At 44.8% G+C, this 19,661-nt stretch overlaps 1 protein-coding gene across 1 annotated transcript; it reads right to left on the minus strand.

The window, feature by feature from the left end:
- Window positions 1-266: 266 nt before the first annotated feature.
- Window positions 267-17,311, minus strand: LOC127000070 (probable palmitoyltransferase ZDHHC24). The gene is made up of 2 exons (XM_050863486.1): window positions 17,156-17,311; window positions 267-1,358 (listed from the first exon to the last, which is right to left on the minus strand). The coding sequence occupies exons 1-2, from the start codon at window positions 17,280-17,282 to the stop codon at window positions 886-888; spliced, it is 600 nt and encodes a 199-aa protein (XP_050719443.1). The 5' UTR covers window positions 17,283-17,311; the 3' UTR covers window positions 267-885.
- Between the last annotated feature and the right edge of the window lie 2,350 nt (window positions 17,312-19,661).

The raw sequence follows: 19,661 nt of genomic DNA on the forward strand, positions 1-19,661 counted from the left end.
GGTAACTGGAAAAACAAATCGCAAAAAAGGTTAGCCATCCCTGCCATAAAACATTAATTTTCTTCTGATATTAGGAATTGATTTACATAGCTGTGGCTTACAAGCATGTAAATTATCAAAACTGGTGAAGCATCATGGCTGGAACATATCTCAGATGTCAATGGGAGTATCTGGGATACTGGACATAGTTTACGTCATTCTGCTATTTGGAAAATTTTAAGAAACATTTATTGTATGCATTGAGGTTTAAATGATGAAACAGGAAATTGTTTATATCAATGATATTGGCACAAAACATTTCATGTAAAGATAATAATCAACTGTTGGAAGCACAACCTATCTCACTCAAAGATGATTTACATTATATATCACAGGCAAGGTAAAGGCCATGCATCACTTCTAGGGGGCTAAAACTTTCTATTCAATGTACAGGAAAGGTTGTTGATTTACAGTAATGTTAACATCATCATTTGTCATAATGAGACTTGCTATTCAGACACAGAATTAAACTTCATTGTGCACCTTTGCATGAAAATACATGTTTAATGATCATATTTTAATCCTGCTATCTATGAAAACTATCATGACTTGAATAAAATTATATTGAGCCCATTTTCACATAAATGCAACATTATCAGAACCCATATAATAATCACAATTCAATTTGAGATGCACTTTATTCTTGTGATATTAACAGAATGGCAGTATCACAGCTAATACTGTTAAATATATATCTGTACTACTTCTATTACTGACACCTATATGGTACCATTATAATTAAGATGCTATATATTTCTTTGTGTTTTACATTGCCATCTCCAAAGAATCATTCCTTGTGTGAAGTTAACAAACAGTTGAGTAAAAGCCTTGTTAATATTTTCCAGTTCATATATCTTTTGGGGGTTCATATTCATTGGCCTTCCTGAAAACAATGCCGTCACCCTTAAGAGGTGATTTGATAAAGGGAGACAACCAGGCAATTTTCCATTTCTTGCCTAAAACATCAACAATATTTTTCTTAAGGCTCAAATTATAATCATGAATGTTACATTTCATTTCATATTGGGTTTGACCACGGCAAATTGCCCTGGCCTGGATGGCCAACAGGTATGCAGTCATGAACAAAGTGCAGAGGCCTAATGTGTGGAGAACAGCCACTACAACACCCCAAAGATTTATGGCACCAAATAATAAGGCAAAGTGTGGTGCAATGAGTGTCATGAAGAAATACATTGCAGGCAGATCTATGGTTGTATACACATAGTCCCACTGGTACCAGATGCCATAAAGTGCTCCCAGAAATATGTAAAGTACTCCAACCAAGAAGTATCGATGGTTGTGATAGCCTATGCAGCATCCTGAAAGTCAAGAGAAATCCTGCTGTTAGTATGCAAATCAATACTACTTCATACAGTGGAACGCCAGCACTCGTCGAGCGAGCAACTCTCCTGGCCTCTGAGCCAGCTTATAGACTGTTGAGTTGCTCACTCGGCTCCGGCAATGGGTGCTAATGCATCCATGCCCCCCAACCAGCTAGCCAGGGCCTCATGGCCTGAAGCTAGCTCCTCTGCAGGGCTCTTTTTAAGCCCATTCAGCCAACATGCTGATAAAAATAGAACAACAACAGAACAACAACAACAACTACTTCATAACTTGACACATAGATATGCCTGACAATATCAAAATCAAAGTGAAAGGACACAAAGAAAGGTTTATTATATATATATATATATATATATATATATATATATATATATATATATATATATATATATATATATATATATATATATATATATATATATATATATATATATATATATATATATATATATATATATATATATATATATATACTACGTATCCTTGACGGGTGTCGGCGGAACCGCCTAAATATTGGGCGGGCAAACTCTCAAAACAATAAAAAGGAGTCCTGACTTTATTTTTTACTTAGCCTCACCAAATTTTGCATGTAGCCCCCCATGAAGTCACTTTTCATTTCAGTTTGTTATAGTATCAATAAGATATACAAAAAAACTTAAGCACTGCTAAAACACAACACTAACATCTCTTCTGCCCGCTCAGTTTCTGCTTTTTAAATCCACTCTTGCGAGAGAGAGAGAGAGAGAGAGAGAGAGAGAGAGAGAGAGAGAGAGAGAGAGAGAGAATTATACTTTCACTTTTCATAATTGGTTCATCTTGTATATTACCGTATCATTTTTTATTCCTTTCCTTTCTCTTACAACCTTCCCCTTGCGTTCTCTCTCTCTCTCTCTCTCTCTCTCTCTCTCTCTATTTCATGAATTCCACCTACTTCACTTGTTTCCTCACATCCTTAGAAAAATACCATCATCTCATCAATTCTTTGTGGACTTACCAGTGAATAATGTATTACAGATAGCTATTCAGAACTGGTTTCTAATATAAGTAACAGGGAGGATGAAATGGGAGTGCAAGCTTCAAAGAGACTTTAAATACACCTTACTTAGAAGCTTCAAATATGCTTTCCTTACACCTTGTAGAAGCCATGCATATAAGTTTACGTTACGTTTCATCATCGATGTCTGCATGTTGTGACTGGTAAAAACAAAGGATAAATGAAGAATGAGATGAGCAAAGAAAGTAAAATTAAGTACTGAGCGAAAAAGTATAGTGTATGTAAAAGTAATTTTTTTTGGATTATTTATTCTTTGTTCTGGGATATTTTCTTAAATTTTTTATATTCCTTTAGGGAAGTTAATTTACCACTTTAACAGATGGGTGAAAAATTTGATCTGGGTATGCTTCAATTACGAGAAAACATATTAAAAGGTAATAAAACAGATGAAACACGATAGGTTAAACGAAGAAGAAGAAGACTTGAGATTTGAATTCAAGACGTAAACAACCGGGCGAGGAGACCCACGGGCCACAGCGTCTGCCATCTACTACATTTAGCCCCAGCACCAGGATCTGCAGGATGTGGAGACTACCCCCAGAGACCGAAGTCCTGACTGCTGAGCTGTACGCCCTGCACCAGGCCCCCACACACCTCCACACCACCCGCAGCAGGCTGAGCAGGGGTAAGGCCGTCGTCTACACTGACTCCCTCTCATCACTCGACCTCTTCCTCTCCTGCCACCCAGCAGCCGGCATCCTCAATGGCCCTGCAGCCCACACCATTCAACGGACCCTCCTCCTCCTGACATCCGAGTGTTGGGAGATCACCCTGCAGTGGATGCCCTCAAACTCAGGCATCAAAGGCAATGACATTGCCAACGCCGCAGCCAGGATGGCCCTCGCTGTATTCCTGTTCTCCTTCACCAACATCAAGTGCTTCATTCAGCCGGCCAAGGTCACAAAAACACTACAAGAATCAATCTTCCAGAGGAAGATGTTCAAGGGGTCCCTCCAGGTCATGGTCCCATGGCCTAACCAGCCCCTTAAAACACTGCAAAAGGAGTAGTGCATGGGCTCAAAAGTGTGGGAAGTTGGCAGGAATAGAAATGGTCAGGTGGAAAGTGATAATAATGATGTAGCGACGATGAAGATGCCAGTTCATTTGGTGATGTGTCAGATTAATTAAAGTCAGTGATTCTTGTACAATATATAGGCTATATGAGTTCTCCATAAGGACATGCTTCAGAATAAGTTATATTATTTACCATTATCCTAGCTCTTCTTTTATACATTAAAGGAAATTTTGTTTATTTTTCTGTAAAATACTATATACTCTGTAATACAATGAATGGAAATACACAAACTTATGGTGAAAAGAAATTAGGAAATAAAGATGAAAAATATTATATCTTTCCATTTTTAAACCATTAAATAAAGTCAATTTAAAGTGTCACTGAAGCTTGCACAAACCTAATCAAGGCTTCTACAAGGTGTTAAGCCCCGGTCACATATGCGGGTACGGGTGGTCCACGAGTTAAATTTTAAACCCGCTAATAACGCGTGGTAGGACGCGGATGACGCGTGGATGTGGCGCTAATGGTGCGCTACAACCCGTGGTAGAAAATCAACCCGCGCTAGAAAGTTTTGGAAAGTTCAAAACTTTGAGGCTGGTGCCCACGGTCGCACCTGGTGACGCGTTGATAACCCGTGGACAATGCGTGTTAACGCGCAGATAAGGCGCTGATAAGCCGTGGTGACCCGTGATAGGCCGTGGAGCTTTAACGGGTTATCGTGGGTCAAGAGCGGGCTAGCACGGCTTATCCGCGAGTTATCCGCGTCTTATCCGCGTCTTGTCAACTGGTTATTACGGGTACTCTGGGACTATATATTGGGGGGCTACTGCCCAGCATTCATCACTCCTGCTCCAGACGTCGTTGCGTAAACATGGACCGTAGTGACCTCGTCTGCATGCTGATGCAACAGCATATGAACCTGCAGTACCAAGTCCATCAGCACCTCTCTGAAAGACGTAGAAGACGAAGACAGCAGAAGAGGAGGGTTGTCCGGAACATATGGGTTCGTGAGTGGATTGCCAGGAGACCTCTGCTTGGGCTGTACGATCGTCTCATGGTGGAGCTCCGCAATGAAGATCCAAGAGCCTTCCAGAACTTCATGAGAATGCCACCTGCCATGTTCGACGAAGTTGTGGAGAGACTAACACCAGCCCTTGAAAAGAAGACAACCAAGTGGCGAGAACCCCTTGAGCCAGGCCTGAAGGTTGCCCTCACCCTCAGGCACCTTGCTTCTGGCGCCAAGTACCGGGAGATGCAGTATGGTTGGAGGGTGCCTCACAACACCACTTGGGAGCCATCTGGAGCAGTGTGGTCGGTGGTCTGGAAGCAGTGCTGGAGCTGGTGCTGGAGCTGGAGCTGGATGTTGCTTGTCTGGAGTCTGGGCGAGTAGTTCTGCCGCCCGCCGGGCGCTTTAAACCCGCCGAGGAGGCGCGCAACCCGGATTAATCCGCGAACGGGCCGCGCTTGACACGTGGACAACGCTGGATGTCGCGTCATAACCTGTGGATGACGCGGATAACGTGGTAACCCGCGAGACAACCCGCAGACAACCCGATTTGGGTTGTCTGCGGGTTGTCTGCGGTTACCACGGTTCACAATTTTGGAAAGTTACGCCACGTGTCATCACGGCTTCTAAATTCAACTCGTGGACCACCCGTACCCGCATATGTGACCGGGGCCTAAGGAAAGCATATTTGAAGCTGCTAAAAGGCACACTGAAGTGTCTTTGAAGCTTACACAAGCATAATAAAGGCTTTCACAAGGTGTAAGGAAAGCATGCAAACCAAAAAGAAAAAATGTCCACGTTTTTTGGTGTTTTTAAGGCACATTTAACCCTTTCATTGCTAAACGCTTGCAGTGAGCGTTAGGCGTATTTGCTGGTGGTGCTAAATGCTCGCTGCGAGCTCCAGTTGCACTCAAATCTCCCGCGTATGAGAGTGTTCCAACACTATTTCTCACAACACAGGATTGCCAATTGAGTGGGTTCTCCACTAAATTTGGTGGAAAATCACATCAGCCCAACGCGAAAAATCTACGGACGAGCAACTGGTGGATGTTGTTGACCAATATAGCGACATTTTTGCATAGCTTCACCTATCACATGATTGATATATTGACCAAATAGTTGTAAATTTTGCAGTTGGCAATACAGCCCTGCCAGCACCCCATCATCAAGAGATCTACAGTACTTGCCTTATGGCTGACCGTCGCGCATGTATAAATGTACGTCTTCACAGGCAACACCTCCTGAACGTGCCTTTACATTCACAGGAGAGGTTTACAGAACCAAATCTTATAGATCTTGGCCTCCTCTTTCCAATGGTGTTTTTGTTTTTAGCTGTGATGAATAGTTTTTGAGATACAGAGGTTAAAAGAGCGAGCACTAGCGTCACTTGTTGGTGGTGCTAAAAGCTCGCTGCGAGCGCCAGTCGCACTCACAGCAAAAAACACCCCCTGAACGTGCCTGTACGTTCGCAGGAGAGGCTTACATAACCGAATCTTATAGATCTTGGCCTCCTCTTTCCAATGGTGTTTTTGTTTTGTAGCTGTGATGAAAAGTTTTTAAGATACAGCTGTTAAGAGATCCCCTTCCCCTGCTGGGGTGCCCGAGCGCGCCTGAGGGGATAGTCTCGTTGCGAGCGCTTAGCAAGGAAAGGGTTAAGGCAATATTGAGGTTTGTTTCAAGAAGTTTGCAAGCTTGTAACAAACATTCGCCAAATGTTTCATGAACGTTAAAATTCTGGGGGGTATATGTACCGGTCACGTCTACTTACCATCGGTGTCATGGACACAACCTTAAAAGGTAGTATCACACTGGACGTTTTCCTCCAAACATTGTGGTTATGGCAAGAGAGAGAGAGAGAGAGAGAGAGAGAGAGAGAGAGAGAGAGAGAGAGAGAGAGAGAGAGAGAGAGAGAGAGAGAGAGAGAGAGAGAGAGAGAGAGAGAGAGAGAGAGTTAGTTGCATGTTATCCGCGTTTGAACTTCCCGCCGCTTCCTCCCTGTCGCGTTTGGTTCAACCCGGAACAGCCTCAATACCACGCGAGCCTCCGACTCTAGAGGAGGTGTGTAGCTTCACTCTGGTTATGAGCCCCTCTCGTGAAAGGTGAGATAGAGAGGATGAAAACAAGGAGAAAGGAGAAGGGTGTGGGGAGGGAGGGTCAGAAAGGAGATTCAGATCAGGGCTTTGGTCAGGACATGACCTGACTCAGGTCAGATCATGTCCATACCTGTCACACACACACACACACACACACACACAGAAGGTGAAATGAGAATGATGTGGGGAGGATGGGGCAGAAATGAGAGTTAGATCAGGGCTTTGGTCAAAACATGACCTGATTCAGGTCAGGTCGTGTCCAGACTTGTCACACACACACACACACACACACACAGAAGGGGAATGAGAATGGCATGGGGAGGGAGGGGCAGAAAGGAGTCAGATCAGGGCTTTGGTCAGGATATGACCTGACTCAGATCAAGACATGACCTGACTTTCCCTCCTGACCCTCCCTCCCCCCACCCTTTTCATTTCCCTTTCTGTGTGTGTGTGTCATGACATGACCTGACTCTCCCTTCTGCCCCTCTTCCCCCCACACCCTTCTAATTTCCCCTTATGTGTGTGACACATACCTGGAAAAGTTGCCGGTTGCCCAAGCTGCCGCCAACACGGTGGGAAGAAAAAGGCCCAGTGTGACACCAGCTTACAGACAACTGACAACTCGCTCCCGGATGGGCGTACAGGCGTTGCCAGTAGCCACAACGGTTAGAGGAAAACAGCCAGTGTGACACCGCCTTAAGGCAGCGAGGCTGCTGATTGGGTTAGTGCTGGCAATGATGTCATTGGACTCCCAGCGAATCACAAGAGTGTTTTCAGAGCTCAGCCAATTGTAAGGCTTCATCTGTGGCTTTAAAATGACCCGTTTTCTCTTCCTGATTTCTTCCTTTTTCCAAGGTACGTATTTTGAGATAACAAGGGAGTAAAGGAGGAGAAAATGTGAGCTCCAGGGAGCAGCATGAGCCCATTATTATGACGCCACTATAAACAGTTGCCTGTGTCATGACGGTCTCGGGGCCGACCATCTGGCCCAGATGGATAGTCTACCGGTGCCATAGACCACATATATAAAAAAAAAAAAATAAATAAATAAAAAAAAAAAATAAAATAAAAAATAAATAAATAAATCCTCCACAGGTCAGAACAAATGAGCGCCTTTTCAGTGTTTTCAATACCTCAAGTTTTGCGATCCTCGAGTTTAGCGTTATACCTTCGGAGCGAAGCAAGCGCGAAACTCAAGAGGGTACTGTATACAGCGATCCCTCAACTATCGCGGGGTTTAGGTTTCTGAACCTCCTGCGATAGGCGAAAATCCGCAAAGTAGTGACCTTATACGTATACGTACGTCTTTCCCTCCTTCCTCTTGTCACTATGAACCACTTCCTCACTTTCATATCCATTACTCTCCAAAAAAACTCCTTCTCTTCTTCCAATCTCTTCTCATTTAAATCATGAACCTCACCTCTTAAGTTCATTCAACTTATCTCTCTCTTGTTCATTCAGATCTTTTCTCAGCCACATCATTTTGGTGTCTTCTTCTCCCGCTAGCTTCCAAGCTCCTGCCAGGGCCCCTTCTGCTTCACTCTATGCCTTAAATCTTATCCTAATTGGTCTATCTCTTTCACCATTGTATTTTCCAATCCTATGACAGTCATCTATTTCTTTCACCAGGTCTCTTCCCTCTTCTTGTACCCTCTGCATGGTTAACCTTTAGATTACGGCGATCGTATATATATGTGCACTACCACACGCCCCACCCGTACGGGGATCATATATATAATCATCACACTCTACGCTCCCTACGTTTCAAATATACCGCCAGTTCTTGACTCAGAAGAATGTTGGAGGCATCTGGCATCCGTACACACTCTCATTCGTCAAAGCGCGCAGCCTACCGAAGGCCACAGATCATTTTCCACTTTTGTTCGGAATACATGTTATGTCTCGTGACGCGTCAAGCAGTTCCTCTGCTCCGGGCAGAAGCAGAGTGCGGGCGAATTAAAGTGACAGTGACTTTGATGACTGCTATCGAAGAGAAATTCACGGAGGAGGAGAGGAGAGAGAGAGAGAGAGAGAGAGAGAGAGAGAGAGAGAGAGAGAGAGAGAGAGAGAGAGAGAGAGAGAGAGAGAGAGAGAGAGAGAGAGAGAGAGAGAGAGAGAGAGAGAGAGAGAGAGAGAGAGAGAGTGTGTGTGTGTGTGTGTGTGAGTGGGGGGTGCTTCCACGTGAAACGTCACAGCCACGAGAAAATGCGCAATATTTTCAGCTATCATAACTTTTTTATTATTATTAGGAGAGAAGTTTTATTACACTACCATATATAGTAGATGAATATACAATTATTGGAAAGAAGAAAGACACCATTTCCACCTTTTAAATGCCTAAATTTTCCCCGTGCACAGCATCCAGAGATATATATCGCAACCCGTACTCTAAGGGTTAAGCGTCGTCACTTAATTTTCTTCCTGACTGGTGTTATTTTATATGAAGTAGCGTTAAGTACTACTGTTATATAGTTACTTTAGAAAAGAGTTGCCGTTGTTGGTGTAGAAGTGATCGCCATCTTGTTTACATTTACAGAGAGGTTTGTGGTTTTATTTAAGCGCCACTGCAGCACTAAAACCTCACTAGCCAGCAACCCAAAGCTGAACCTTATAAAACGCAGGGTGATTTTCTGGGACATTTTTTTTGGAAAAAAGTGCATCTTATAAGCTGCCAAATACGGTATATTCCCAAGATTTCTCTTGAAATTTCATTTAGCCAAACATGTTTACACAGGTACTATGCACTCAGGAATCACAGGAAATCCGTCCCAAGGACTTTGCCTCCTTGTGCAGTACCTCAAGGGCCATCACCAGAAGCTCTGCAAGGGTTACTGCATCATCAGCAAAATCAAGGTCAGTGACCCTGATATTGCCAATAGATGCTCCACCATGATTCTGGTTTACAACTCTGCCTAGTACCCAGTCCATACAAATGTTGAAAAGTGATGGGGCAAGGACACAACTCTACCTCACTCCCACATTCACAGTAAAGAAGCCCTCCTCACACTTCACAGCACTCTTAGTCCCAGAATACAGGGCAGTCAGGAAACTAATAGTCCTTGCAGGAATCCCATGGAGTCACAGGAAATCCCAGAGAGCCTCACAATAAACTGTATCAAACACCTTCTTGAGATTGACATATGCTGCAAGCATCCCCTGTTGAAACTCATGTTGGTGCTCCACCAGTATGCAAAGTGCTAGGATACGTTCAGTTGTTGACTTACCGAACATGAACCCAGACTGGTCAGGTCTCCGCAGCTTCAGCAACTGGTTGTGAATCCGCATCAGCAATAGATGGGCAAGCAGTGTAGTACTGCGGTAGATGATGCAGTCTTGACAGTCCCCTCTTCCTTTCCAGATAGGAATGACCAACCCAGTCTGGAAGAATGGTACCAGATTGCCATACGCAGTCAAGACTGCATGCAATTCACGGATCATGGCCTCACCTCCAGCTTTGAGTTGCTCTGCACTGATGCTACAGATACCAGATGCCTTTCCACCCCTCAACTTTGCCACAGACTCTTTGACCTCGTCAACAGAGGGTGGGCTTTCGTTGATGGGTAGATCAGTATCTGCCACCTGCAACTACCAGCAACTGGAAGCTGCCCACTTGGAGGGTCTGCTATGTACAACTGCTCAAAGTATTCAGTTCAAAGAGCCTTCCACCCATCCACATCCAACACAAGGCAGCTATCTGCTGTTTGGATAGCGCTCACCTGAGAGGGAGGCTCGGAGTGGAGCTTTTTCAGGGCTTGGTAAGCAGGTCTGAGGTCATTTGCATTTAAATGTCACTCAACTTCCTCAGCAAGACCCTGACATACCTCTCCTTGCCAATCTGCAAGAAAGCTCTAGTCCTGTGTGACAGAGCCATAGGTCCAGATTTCCAGCAAGCCTGGAATGGGAATAAATAATTCTTCCCAATATTCTCCAGCGCCTTCCCTGAGGCAAAACCATTCCTTGATGTCAGGCGTTCTCCGATGCACTCCTTAGCAGCTTGAAGAGTTTCACCATTGAAAGTGTCCCACACGTGATGAAGAAGAATGAACCTACTTGTCTTCCCCAAAAGACAGTTAACGTCGTTATGGGGAAGGATGAACGCTTTCTTCCCCACTGCTAGAGGCTGAGGAGGGCTGCATGTAGTCTTTATCTACTTCAGAGTCATCCTCAGAGAGGTCTGAGATGAAATTGTTATCCTCATAAGCCCGCAGACAATGCCAAATACCTTCCTGGTGCCCACGGTGAGACATGATGCACCCTCAAAAGATGGGTAGGTACTGGCACGTTCGAGCATGACCAACCAAGCCTACTAGAGTGAGTGAGTCAGACGCTTGAGCATGTGACAAGGAAAAACTACTCTAAGTGTGGTGCAATGTTACAACTTACAATCATAATTTTTTAATTATGATTTTTCCCATGGACATTTATAGATGGCGGTGGCACTGTCCGCAGGTAAACTCCAGATTGTATATATACATGGTATCACTGGGTGGGTTAAATGTGCTGAGCATATTGAACCTATTTGAGATTGTCGCTGCATACTCAAGAGCACATGCCAACACTTTATCTCTCACGATAAAACACAGCATGGTTACATTTCAAGATTCTTCTTAATCTGACACAAAGCTTGAGTGTTGCAACAAGCTTATGATCAGTTGCAAAGACCCTACACTCTGGAAAACCCTGCAGTTCTGAACGATCCAGAATGCTTATGAGGATGAGATCAATTTCCTTAGCTACTCCTCCAACACTGCTATACCAAGTTCAGCAGTGCAATGCTGGTCTCTAATACCAAGAACCTGCAATTTTAACCCTTTCATTGCTAATCGCTCGCAGCGAGACTATCTCCCCAGGAACACTCGGGCAGCCCAGCAGGGGGAGGGGGGTCTTTTAACCGCGAACGTATAGGCACGTTGTGGGGGTGTTGCCTGTGAGTGCGACTGGCGCTCGCAGCGACCTTTTAGCACCACCATGCTAGTGCTCACTCTTTTAATCGCTGTATCTCAAAAACTATTCATCACAGCTAAAAAACAAAAACACCCTTAGAAAGAGGAGGCCAAGATCTATAAGATTCGGTTATGTAAGCCTCTCCTGCAAATGTACAGGCATGTTCAGCAAGTGATGCTAGTGCTTGCTCTTTTAACTGCTGTATCTCAAAAACTATTCATCACAGCTAAATCACAAAAACACCATTGGAAAGAGGAGACCAAAATCAATAAGACTGTTATGTTAAGGTCCAGTCACACATGCATGTTTAGGCCAGCCGTATTATCACGTATCAAAAAGTGCACGTATAACGTCAGTACAACGCAGTTCGCTGGTTCGTGCAACGCAGTAATTGTGGAAACGTCCCAGCAACCTAGGACGTACCTTGCCGTATGAACGGTACCTCGTGGATACCTGGCGGTACGGCGAGGGCCACGTATATTGTGGGCAGCTCACAATATACGTGGGTCGTCACGTATCCGTGATTGTACTTGACTATACGTTGGGCGCACGGGAGGCCAACCTAGGGGCAACCGGAACATACGTGAACATACGTAATGTATAACGTCAGTGCTAAGGAAGCCCAACGCCATCTTCACGTATTGTGGCTGTTTCCCCGCCAAACACGCCAACCCACGCCACCGCCAGGTAGCGTTAAGGCAGCGGCGCGGCAACGTGGCTTCAGTGTGACAGAGAGAGCCGTACCCTGTGGATGTACCACCACTGTGTTGCGTGTTTATACCGTGGATGTACTACACCTCACCCTTCAGAGCCACCACTGTGTTGCGTGTTTATACCGTGGATGTACTACACCTCACCCTTCAGAGCCACCACTGTGTATAGTGCATTGTGTTGCGTGTTTATTATTCAACATGGTAAAGGGAAGTAAAGGGTCCAAGGGCTTGAAGAGGCCCATTGTCACCTCTACCCCTGCCCATGACCTCCCCAGTGATTTTGAGGACAATCCCTCTTCGCCTGTCGGTGCCGAGGACGACGAAGGCCCCCCTCCTCCTTCAGGCAGAGCTTCATCACCCTCTGTTGAGCTGCTCCTTAATGATTCGGCCGCTGCTGTGTTTGAGAGGAGGGATAGGAGCCCGCAGGAGAATTCGTCCAACTCCCAGGGCGAGGGCCCTGCTCCTGCTCTTCAAAAGAAACAGAAAAGGAGGAAGAAGAACCCCTCAGTGATCCTGACTGATGCCCAGGAGAGGGCCCTGGCCCAGTGGCTCGAGGTGGAGGGCGAGTTTATTTACAACAGGGGCAAGACGGCCTACAAGGACAAGGCCAAAATCGCCAGGGCCTGGGAGGAACAAGGGGCCAAGTTGGAACCCCCAGTCTCAGGGACCGACCTCCGGACCTGGTTCAGCTCCCTCAGGAGCCGCTATGGGCGGCTCACAAACACCGTCAGCGGCCAAGCAACGGGCTCCAAGAGGCACACGGACCGAGAGAGATGGATCCTTGAGCTGTTCCCCTTCCTCAAGGCGCACATAGTACGCCAACACAAAACGGCCACACTAGGTCTACCAACGGTGAGTCAATTTTTTAACTTAAAATGTGTTTGTTAATAATTTCATAATAAACTATATAAAAATGTACCAAGTCAACATAGTAATTTATACAATGTAGTAAAATTAAAAAAAATTTAACCTACAATATGTTTGTTAATTTAAACTATATAAAAACGTACCAAGTCAACATACTAATTTATACACTTTAGTGAAATAAAAAAAAATTAACCTAAAATATGTTTGTTAATCTAAACTATATATGCATATTTGACCGTGCATTTTAATTGATTGCCAATCCATTCCAGGACGACGACACTCCTGCCACCAGAACCACCGCAGCCACAACAACCACAACAACCACAACAACCGCGACGACTACAGGGGTAGGGGTTTCTCATGGCGACCCGGACACACCCTCGCCGGCCAGCGAGGACGAGGAGGTAGTGGTGGTGCCTGCAATCAAGGTTCCAAGAAAACCCCGAACCAGGAAGCACCCCCCAATGAAGCCAGGAGCGGCAATTGACTCGGTGAGTTGTGTTTTAATTTTGTTTAAAAGGAAGGCAGGTATAGTAGTAATAAAGTTCTAAATTTTGTATGAAATAAAACCCAAAAGAAATCTGTACAAAGGTATTCACTACGTAAAGTTTCAACTAATTAAAAAACATGTTTTATGGTTACTATTGACTAGTAATACAACTGCATCTAATTACATTCATTAAATCAACTAATTTTAGAATTTTAGAATCTATTCGATTGGGTAATTTTCTTCCTAGGTAATCGATGGGGCCAAACACTTCCTGTCGGAGTTCAAGGAGCTGAGTGGGGACAGGGATACAGAGGCGGCGAGGCACTTTTTGGAATCGTTGCTCCCCATGCTACTGAAGGTTGGGCCAAGCCTGATGCCCATCTTCAGGATGGAGATCACCGCCTGCCTCAGAAAATATGAGCAGGCGACCAAACAAGGTGCTGAAATGGCCTCACATGACCTAAAGTACCACATAATTAACTCTTGAGTACTGCCTGCCCCTCTCCGCCCAAGGCCCAGCCCCAACAGCAACAGCAACAACTACTAATGTTGGAGCCACAACAGCTGCAGCAGTTGCAACAGCTGCAACAACAGCTGCAACAGCCACAACAGCAACAGCCACAACTAGTGCCACAGCTCCCTGCCACATTCCCTGCCACATTCCCTTCCATTCGGCAGCAGGGCCAACCAGCGGTGACATCGGTTACCCCCCAGCAGCTGCAATTGTTGCAGCAACAGTATCTCCTCAGGAGCCCTTCTACAAGCAGCATTGGGGTTCCTGCAAACAACACCACCGACCTCAACATGTCCCTGTTGATGGACATGCAGCTGCCGGGCCAAGCCTCCACAGCCTCTACTCCAGCAAAGGCTCCTCCGCAACAAAGTACTACAACACTGCATACGCCGACCTCTTCAGCGGACTTTTAGCTTTTATTATAATATGAAAAGAATAAATAAATGTTTATTTTGAGTTTACTCAAATTGTCCTTCAGCTTATAAAATTTTTGGAATAAAACAATATGTACACAATAATTTGAACGTAAGAAATAAATTTTTATTTTGAGTTTACTCCATTTTCCTTCTCCTATTAACAGTTATTAGGCAATATGAAATAAATATAAAATATAAAGAAATAAATATAAAATAAATATATTATAAATAAATAATATAAAATAATATAACATAATTATAAACAAACTAATATAAGAAAAAGAAACACATGTTTGGTTTTTTTGTTTTATTGGGTATTTACAGTACATAGTGTGGTACAATGTATTATTATATCATATTGTTTTGCCAGGCAACAGCTCCTAGGGGTGACGTCACATACTTCTTCAGATAGTTCCTCTGGGCAATTGCAATGGCAGCATTGGCACGGCCATGAATAGATGGTAATGGGGTGCCAACAGGTGGGTCGTTTCTCCAGTCTCCATCTACCATGTTGTGTGTGTTGGGATCCTCCGCATCGCTCAGGCTGCTGGCCGAAAGTACTCTATTGCGCAACATGTTGTGCAACACACACGCTCCCATCACTACAGCTTCAACATTATCGGGTCGGAGGCATATGGGTGTGTGGAAGACCCGGAACCTATTGGCCATGATCCCAAAGGCATTCTCAATTGTTCGACGTGCCCTGCTCAGCCTGTAGTTGTAGATCCTTTCATCAACCGTCAGCGACCGAAGTGGGTATGGTTTCATCATATAGTGTCGAAGGGCAAAGGCATCGTCTCCAACGAAGTCGTCGCACTTCTTGCCATCAGTATCGCCGGGTAGAGGTCCTGCAGGGGGGATGGTGTCCTTAGAGTGCTCAACCAGCTCTTTCAGCTGTGTGTGGTCGAACACCCTGCATCTGACTCGGACCCTATGGCACCCACGTCGACGTAGAGGAATCTGTATTGGCTGTCGCAGATGCCCACCAGGAGTATTGAGTAGAACTTCTTGTAGTTATAGTAGTAAGACCCTCCTCCAGGTGGATTCTTGATGCGGATGTGTTTCCGTCAATGGCACCTATGCAGTTGGGAAACTTCCACTTGTCCCAAAAGCCCGCTGCAACCTGGAGCCATTCCGCCTGTGTCTGTGGTGTTCGGAGCTCTTCACTTCCATACTCGGCGACAATTGCACGGCAGGTTTCTGGCACAATGCCGCTGATGGTGTTGTGGGGAACTCTGAAGCTGTACTGCAGAGTCATGTAGCTGTCCCCTGTTGCTAGGAACCGTAGTGTGATGGCAACACGCAGGCCAGGTTCGAGGGGGTCTCTCCACCACGTTGTTTGCTTCTTGATGTGCGGCGAACGCGTTCAACAATCTCATCAAACAGGGCTTTGCTTGTCCTGGTGTAATTCTTGAACAGTTCAGGAGCTTCGTTGGCCAATTCCTCCATCAGGTTGTTGTAGTGACCCTGTTCCATCCGACGTTGCAAATAGGGCTCCACCCATACCCTCCGTCGTTTTCGGCGACGTTTCTGTGCTTCTTGTTGTTCTTCACAGTAGTCGACGACTGCTTTGGTCACCTTGAGTACCACATACAGTTTCAGGGCTTTTTTGAGTTTAGCATTGCCCCTATGCCGGCCCCTCAGCAAAGCTAATGAATCTCTCATGGTGTCGTCCATAGTGCTGCTCTGGTGAAGGTTGGATGGTGAATGACTGTCAGGTACCGCCCAGCACCCTTTTTATACCTGGGAGTATAGAGGAGGCATGCCTGGCACCAACCTCGCGCTGATATACCTCTGACGAAAGTCTGACGTAGCTCTGACATTGCTCTGACGTAGCTCTTATGTAGCTCTGACGTAGCTCTGACGGCACTTGACGTACCACCTACGTCACCATACCTAGTAAAGACGTTATGCTTGCGTGACCCTTCACGTACTACCTGGAAGTATGTCCATACAGTAGGTCCACATAACGTATGCACAACGTAAGTACAACGCACAACGGCTGCCACTCACGCACTACGTCACACTAACGCAGTACTAACGTCATACTGACGTGCGTAGGTGCAACGTAGGTGCAACGTTGTGCGGCACAATTCAATACCTGTGTGGGCGTGGTTATTAAAACGCACGTTTGGCCGCGTATGGGCATACGGGAGGACATACCGGGTGAGAACATGCATGTGTGACTGGACCTTTAGCCTCTCCTGCGAATCTACAGGCACGTTCGTGGGGTGTTGCCTGTGAAGACGTACATTCGTGCATGCGTGACAGTCAGCCATATTGAGGCAACTACTGAGTAGATCTCTTGATGGGGTGTTGGCAGGGTAGTATTGCCAACTGCAAAATTTACAACTATTTGGTAAAAAAATCAGTCAGATGAGAGGTGAAGCTATGCAAAAACGCCGCAATATTGGCCAATATTCACCTGTTACTCGTCCGTAGATTTTCCGCGCTAGGCTGATATGATTTCCCACCAAATTTAGTGGAAAACCCACTGAATTGGCAATGCTGTGGGGTGAGAAATAGTGTTGGAACACTCATACGCCGGTAATTTGAGTGCGACTTGCGCTCACAGGTAGGATTTAGCACCACCAGCAAGTTACGCTAGTCCTCACTGTGAGTATTTAGCATCAAAAGGGTTAAACAAGCTTAAAACTTACCAGTAAATCTGCAATGATGGTCTCTCTTGAGGATGCATTCATCACATAAGTGACAATGGTATGATCTTGGGGGATAGTTCACTTGGCAGATGGCACAGTATCTCCAACCTTCAAAAAGTAAAACCATAAGTGTTTCATACAATGCAAGGGAGTTTCAGCACTGCAAAACTCAAATGCCATATTACCATGACTGCAAGTTTTTAGTAAGTTTGCCTACTGTGGAAAATGAGGATAAAACTTTAAAATACTCAAGCATACTTTAAGCAATTTATATGATATAATAGGATTTCAATACAAATGAGAAATTTTCTAATGTGATTCATATCTGACAAATCATGAAATTTCTGAATGTCAACTCTGAATTTCTGCCTGGGCAGCAACTGCTTTGGTGTGAGGTGATGAATGTCACACTCTAAGGTGTACTTGCATGCGTCTTTTACTATTATACAAGAAAATACATCCAATCTTTAATGAATATTCAATAAATCAAAGATAATGTGACCTCCAGCATGCCATATTAATTTCAAGCTACATCAACAAACTCTATTTCACCCATTTTACTTACTACCACACCGTAACAAATTTTCATCTTGTCATTCTGTCCCCTTAGACTTGCACCTCTTACCTCTTGTTGCAATTCAATCTTGTTGGCCAATGCCAAGTAAACTTACTATCAGGAACTAATCTACAGCACTCACACTCAATACAGGACTCCTACCTTGCACTCTTACTTTAATCTTTCATAACCCATTTATATCTTCAACAGAGGACCTTGGTGACATCATACAATCCTGTCTCACTTCAATACTAAGCACAAACATTAAGTCATGCTGCTTATCAGGCAAACACAGGCCCTTTCATCATTGTACAATCCCAAAGTCTTTCTAACAGGTGTCTGCTTCCATAATTGGTTTTAAATTTTTTTTTTTTTATATTTCTTTTATAGGAGGAAGCAGCTCAAGGGCACACACACACACACACACACACACACACACACACACACACACACACACACACACACACACACACACACACACAAAAAAAAAAAAAGGGGGTACAAAAAAGCCTAAGTGCTGCTAAAAAAAGATAAAAGTAAAGAGTGGCCAAATGAGAGATCAATTTCAGGTGGAGAGGTGTCCTGATACTCTCCTCTTGAAAGAGATCAAGTCTTAGACAGGAGATACAGACAAAGGGAGGCTGTTCCAAAGTTTACCAGTGAAGGGGATGAAAGAATGGAGATGCTGGTTAACTCTTGCATAAGGGGTTTGGACAGTATAGGGATAAACTAGAGTAGATAATTGAGTGCAATGGGGCCATGGGAGGTGGGGAGGCATGCAGTTACCAAGTTCAGAAGAGCAGTCGGCATGAAAATATCCATAGAAGATAGAAAGAGACGCAACATTGTGGCGGAATTTAAGAGGTAGAAAACTGCTAGTAAGAGGAGGAGAGTTGATGAGACAAAGAGCGTCTGACTCCACTAGATGCATACTCTATATGAGAGTGGACAAGGCCCCTGTATATGAACAGCATCTGTGCGGGGGAGAAGAACTGGTGGAGACGATATAGAACACCCTACCTTGAGGAAGCTGATCTAGCGAGAGAAGAGATACTAAGTTTCCAGTTAAGATTTTGAGTTGAGAATAAACTAAAGATGTTTAGTGTAGAAGGTGACAGTTGGGTGTTGTCAAAGAATAGGGGTAAGGTGTTTGGAAGATTGTGTTGCATTGATAGGTGGAGATATTACATTTTGAGGCAATAAAGGATACCAGGTTCCTTTTGCCCCAATCGGAAATAAGAACAAGATCTGAGGTCAAGTGTTCTGCAGCCTTCAGCCTGGAATCACTTGATTCATGTGGGGAAGGTCTTCTGTTAACCCCTTCAACATGAGGACGCGTATACTACATCCTTGCGTGCCCTGTACCATATCCAATGACACGAATGCTGCGTCCTGGCTCGCTTTAGCCAGCATACGAGTTATTTCTTCCCGGATAGTGTACGATAGTTTTTAGGATGTAGGTCATACATAATACAATGTCTTATTTGACTTTCAATGTCAATCAATCAATTCTAACAGAAAATAACGAGAATAATGAGAAAGAAATTATATGTGTGTATGTGTGTGGAATTCCTCTTCCCTCGAGTTGCCAAGTGGCTGGCTAGTGCATTGTCTCACCCCCCCTTCGGCTCTGGGACGCAGGGTCGTGCGGGAGCTGCGGCCTCCCCTCCCTGCCTCCCCCTCACACCCATCTCACTATCTCTGTTTTCTTTCTTTCTTCCTTCCAACCTCCTCCCTGCAGTGTGTGTGTGTGTGTGTGTGTGTGTGTGTGTGTGTGTGTGAGAGAGAGAGAGAGAGAGAGAGAGAGAGAGAGAGAGAGAGAGAGAGAGAAGAGGGGCATCAACAAGTTACAGTTTGATTCCACTGACACTGTGACCAAAGTGCTGATTTCCCTCTCCCTGTATCTCAATCCCTCCAATCTATGTGTGTGTGTGTGTGTGTGTGTGTGTG

Source organism: Eriocheir sinensis, chromosome 17 (assembly GCF_024679095.1).
Source record: "Eriocheir sinensis breed Jianghai 21 chromosome 17, ASM2467909v1, whole genome shotgun sequence".
Taxonomy (NCBI): domain Eukaryota; kingdom Metazoa; phylum Arthropoda; class Malacostraca; order Decapoda; family Varunidae; genus Eriocheir; species Eriocheir sinensis.

What these genes read in the sequence shown, in the direction of transcription:
- LOC127000070 (XM_050863486.1), bottom strand. Translation starts at nt 17,282, where the DNA reads ATGGTTTTACTTTTTGAAGGTTGGAGATACTGTGCCATCTGCCAAGTG. An exon ending in CCATCATTGCAGATTTACTG is followed by an intron (nt 1,359 to 17,155) that starts GTAAGTTTTAAG and finishes CTTGACTTTCAG; the next exon opens with GATGCTGCATAGGCTATCAC.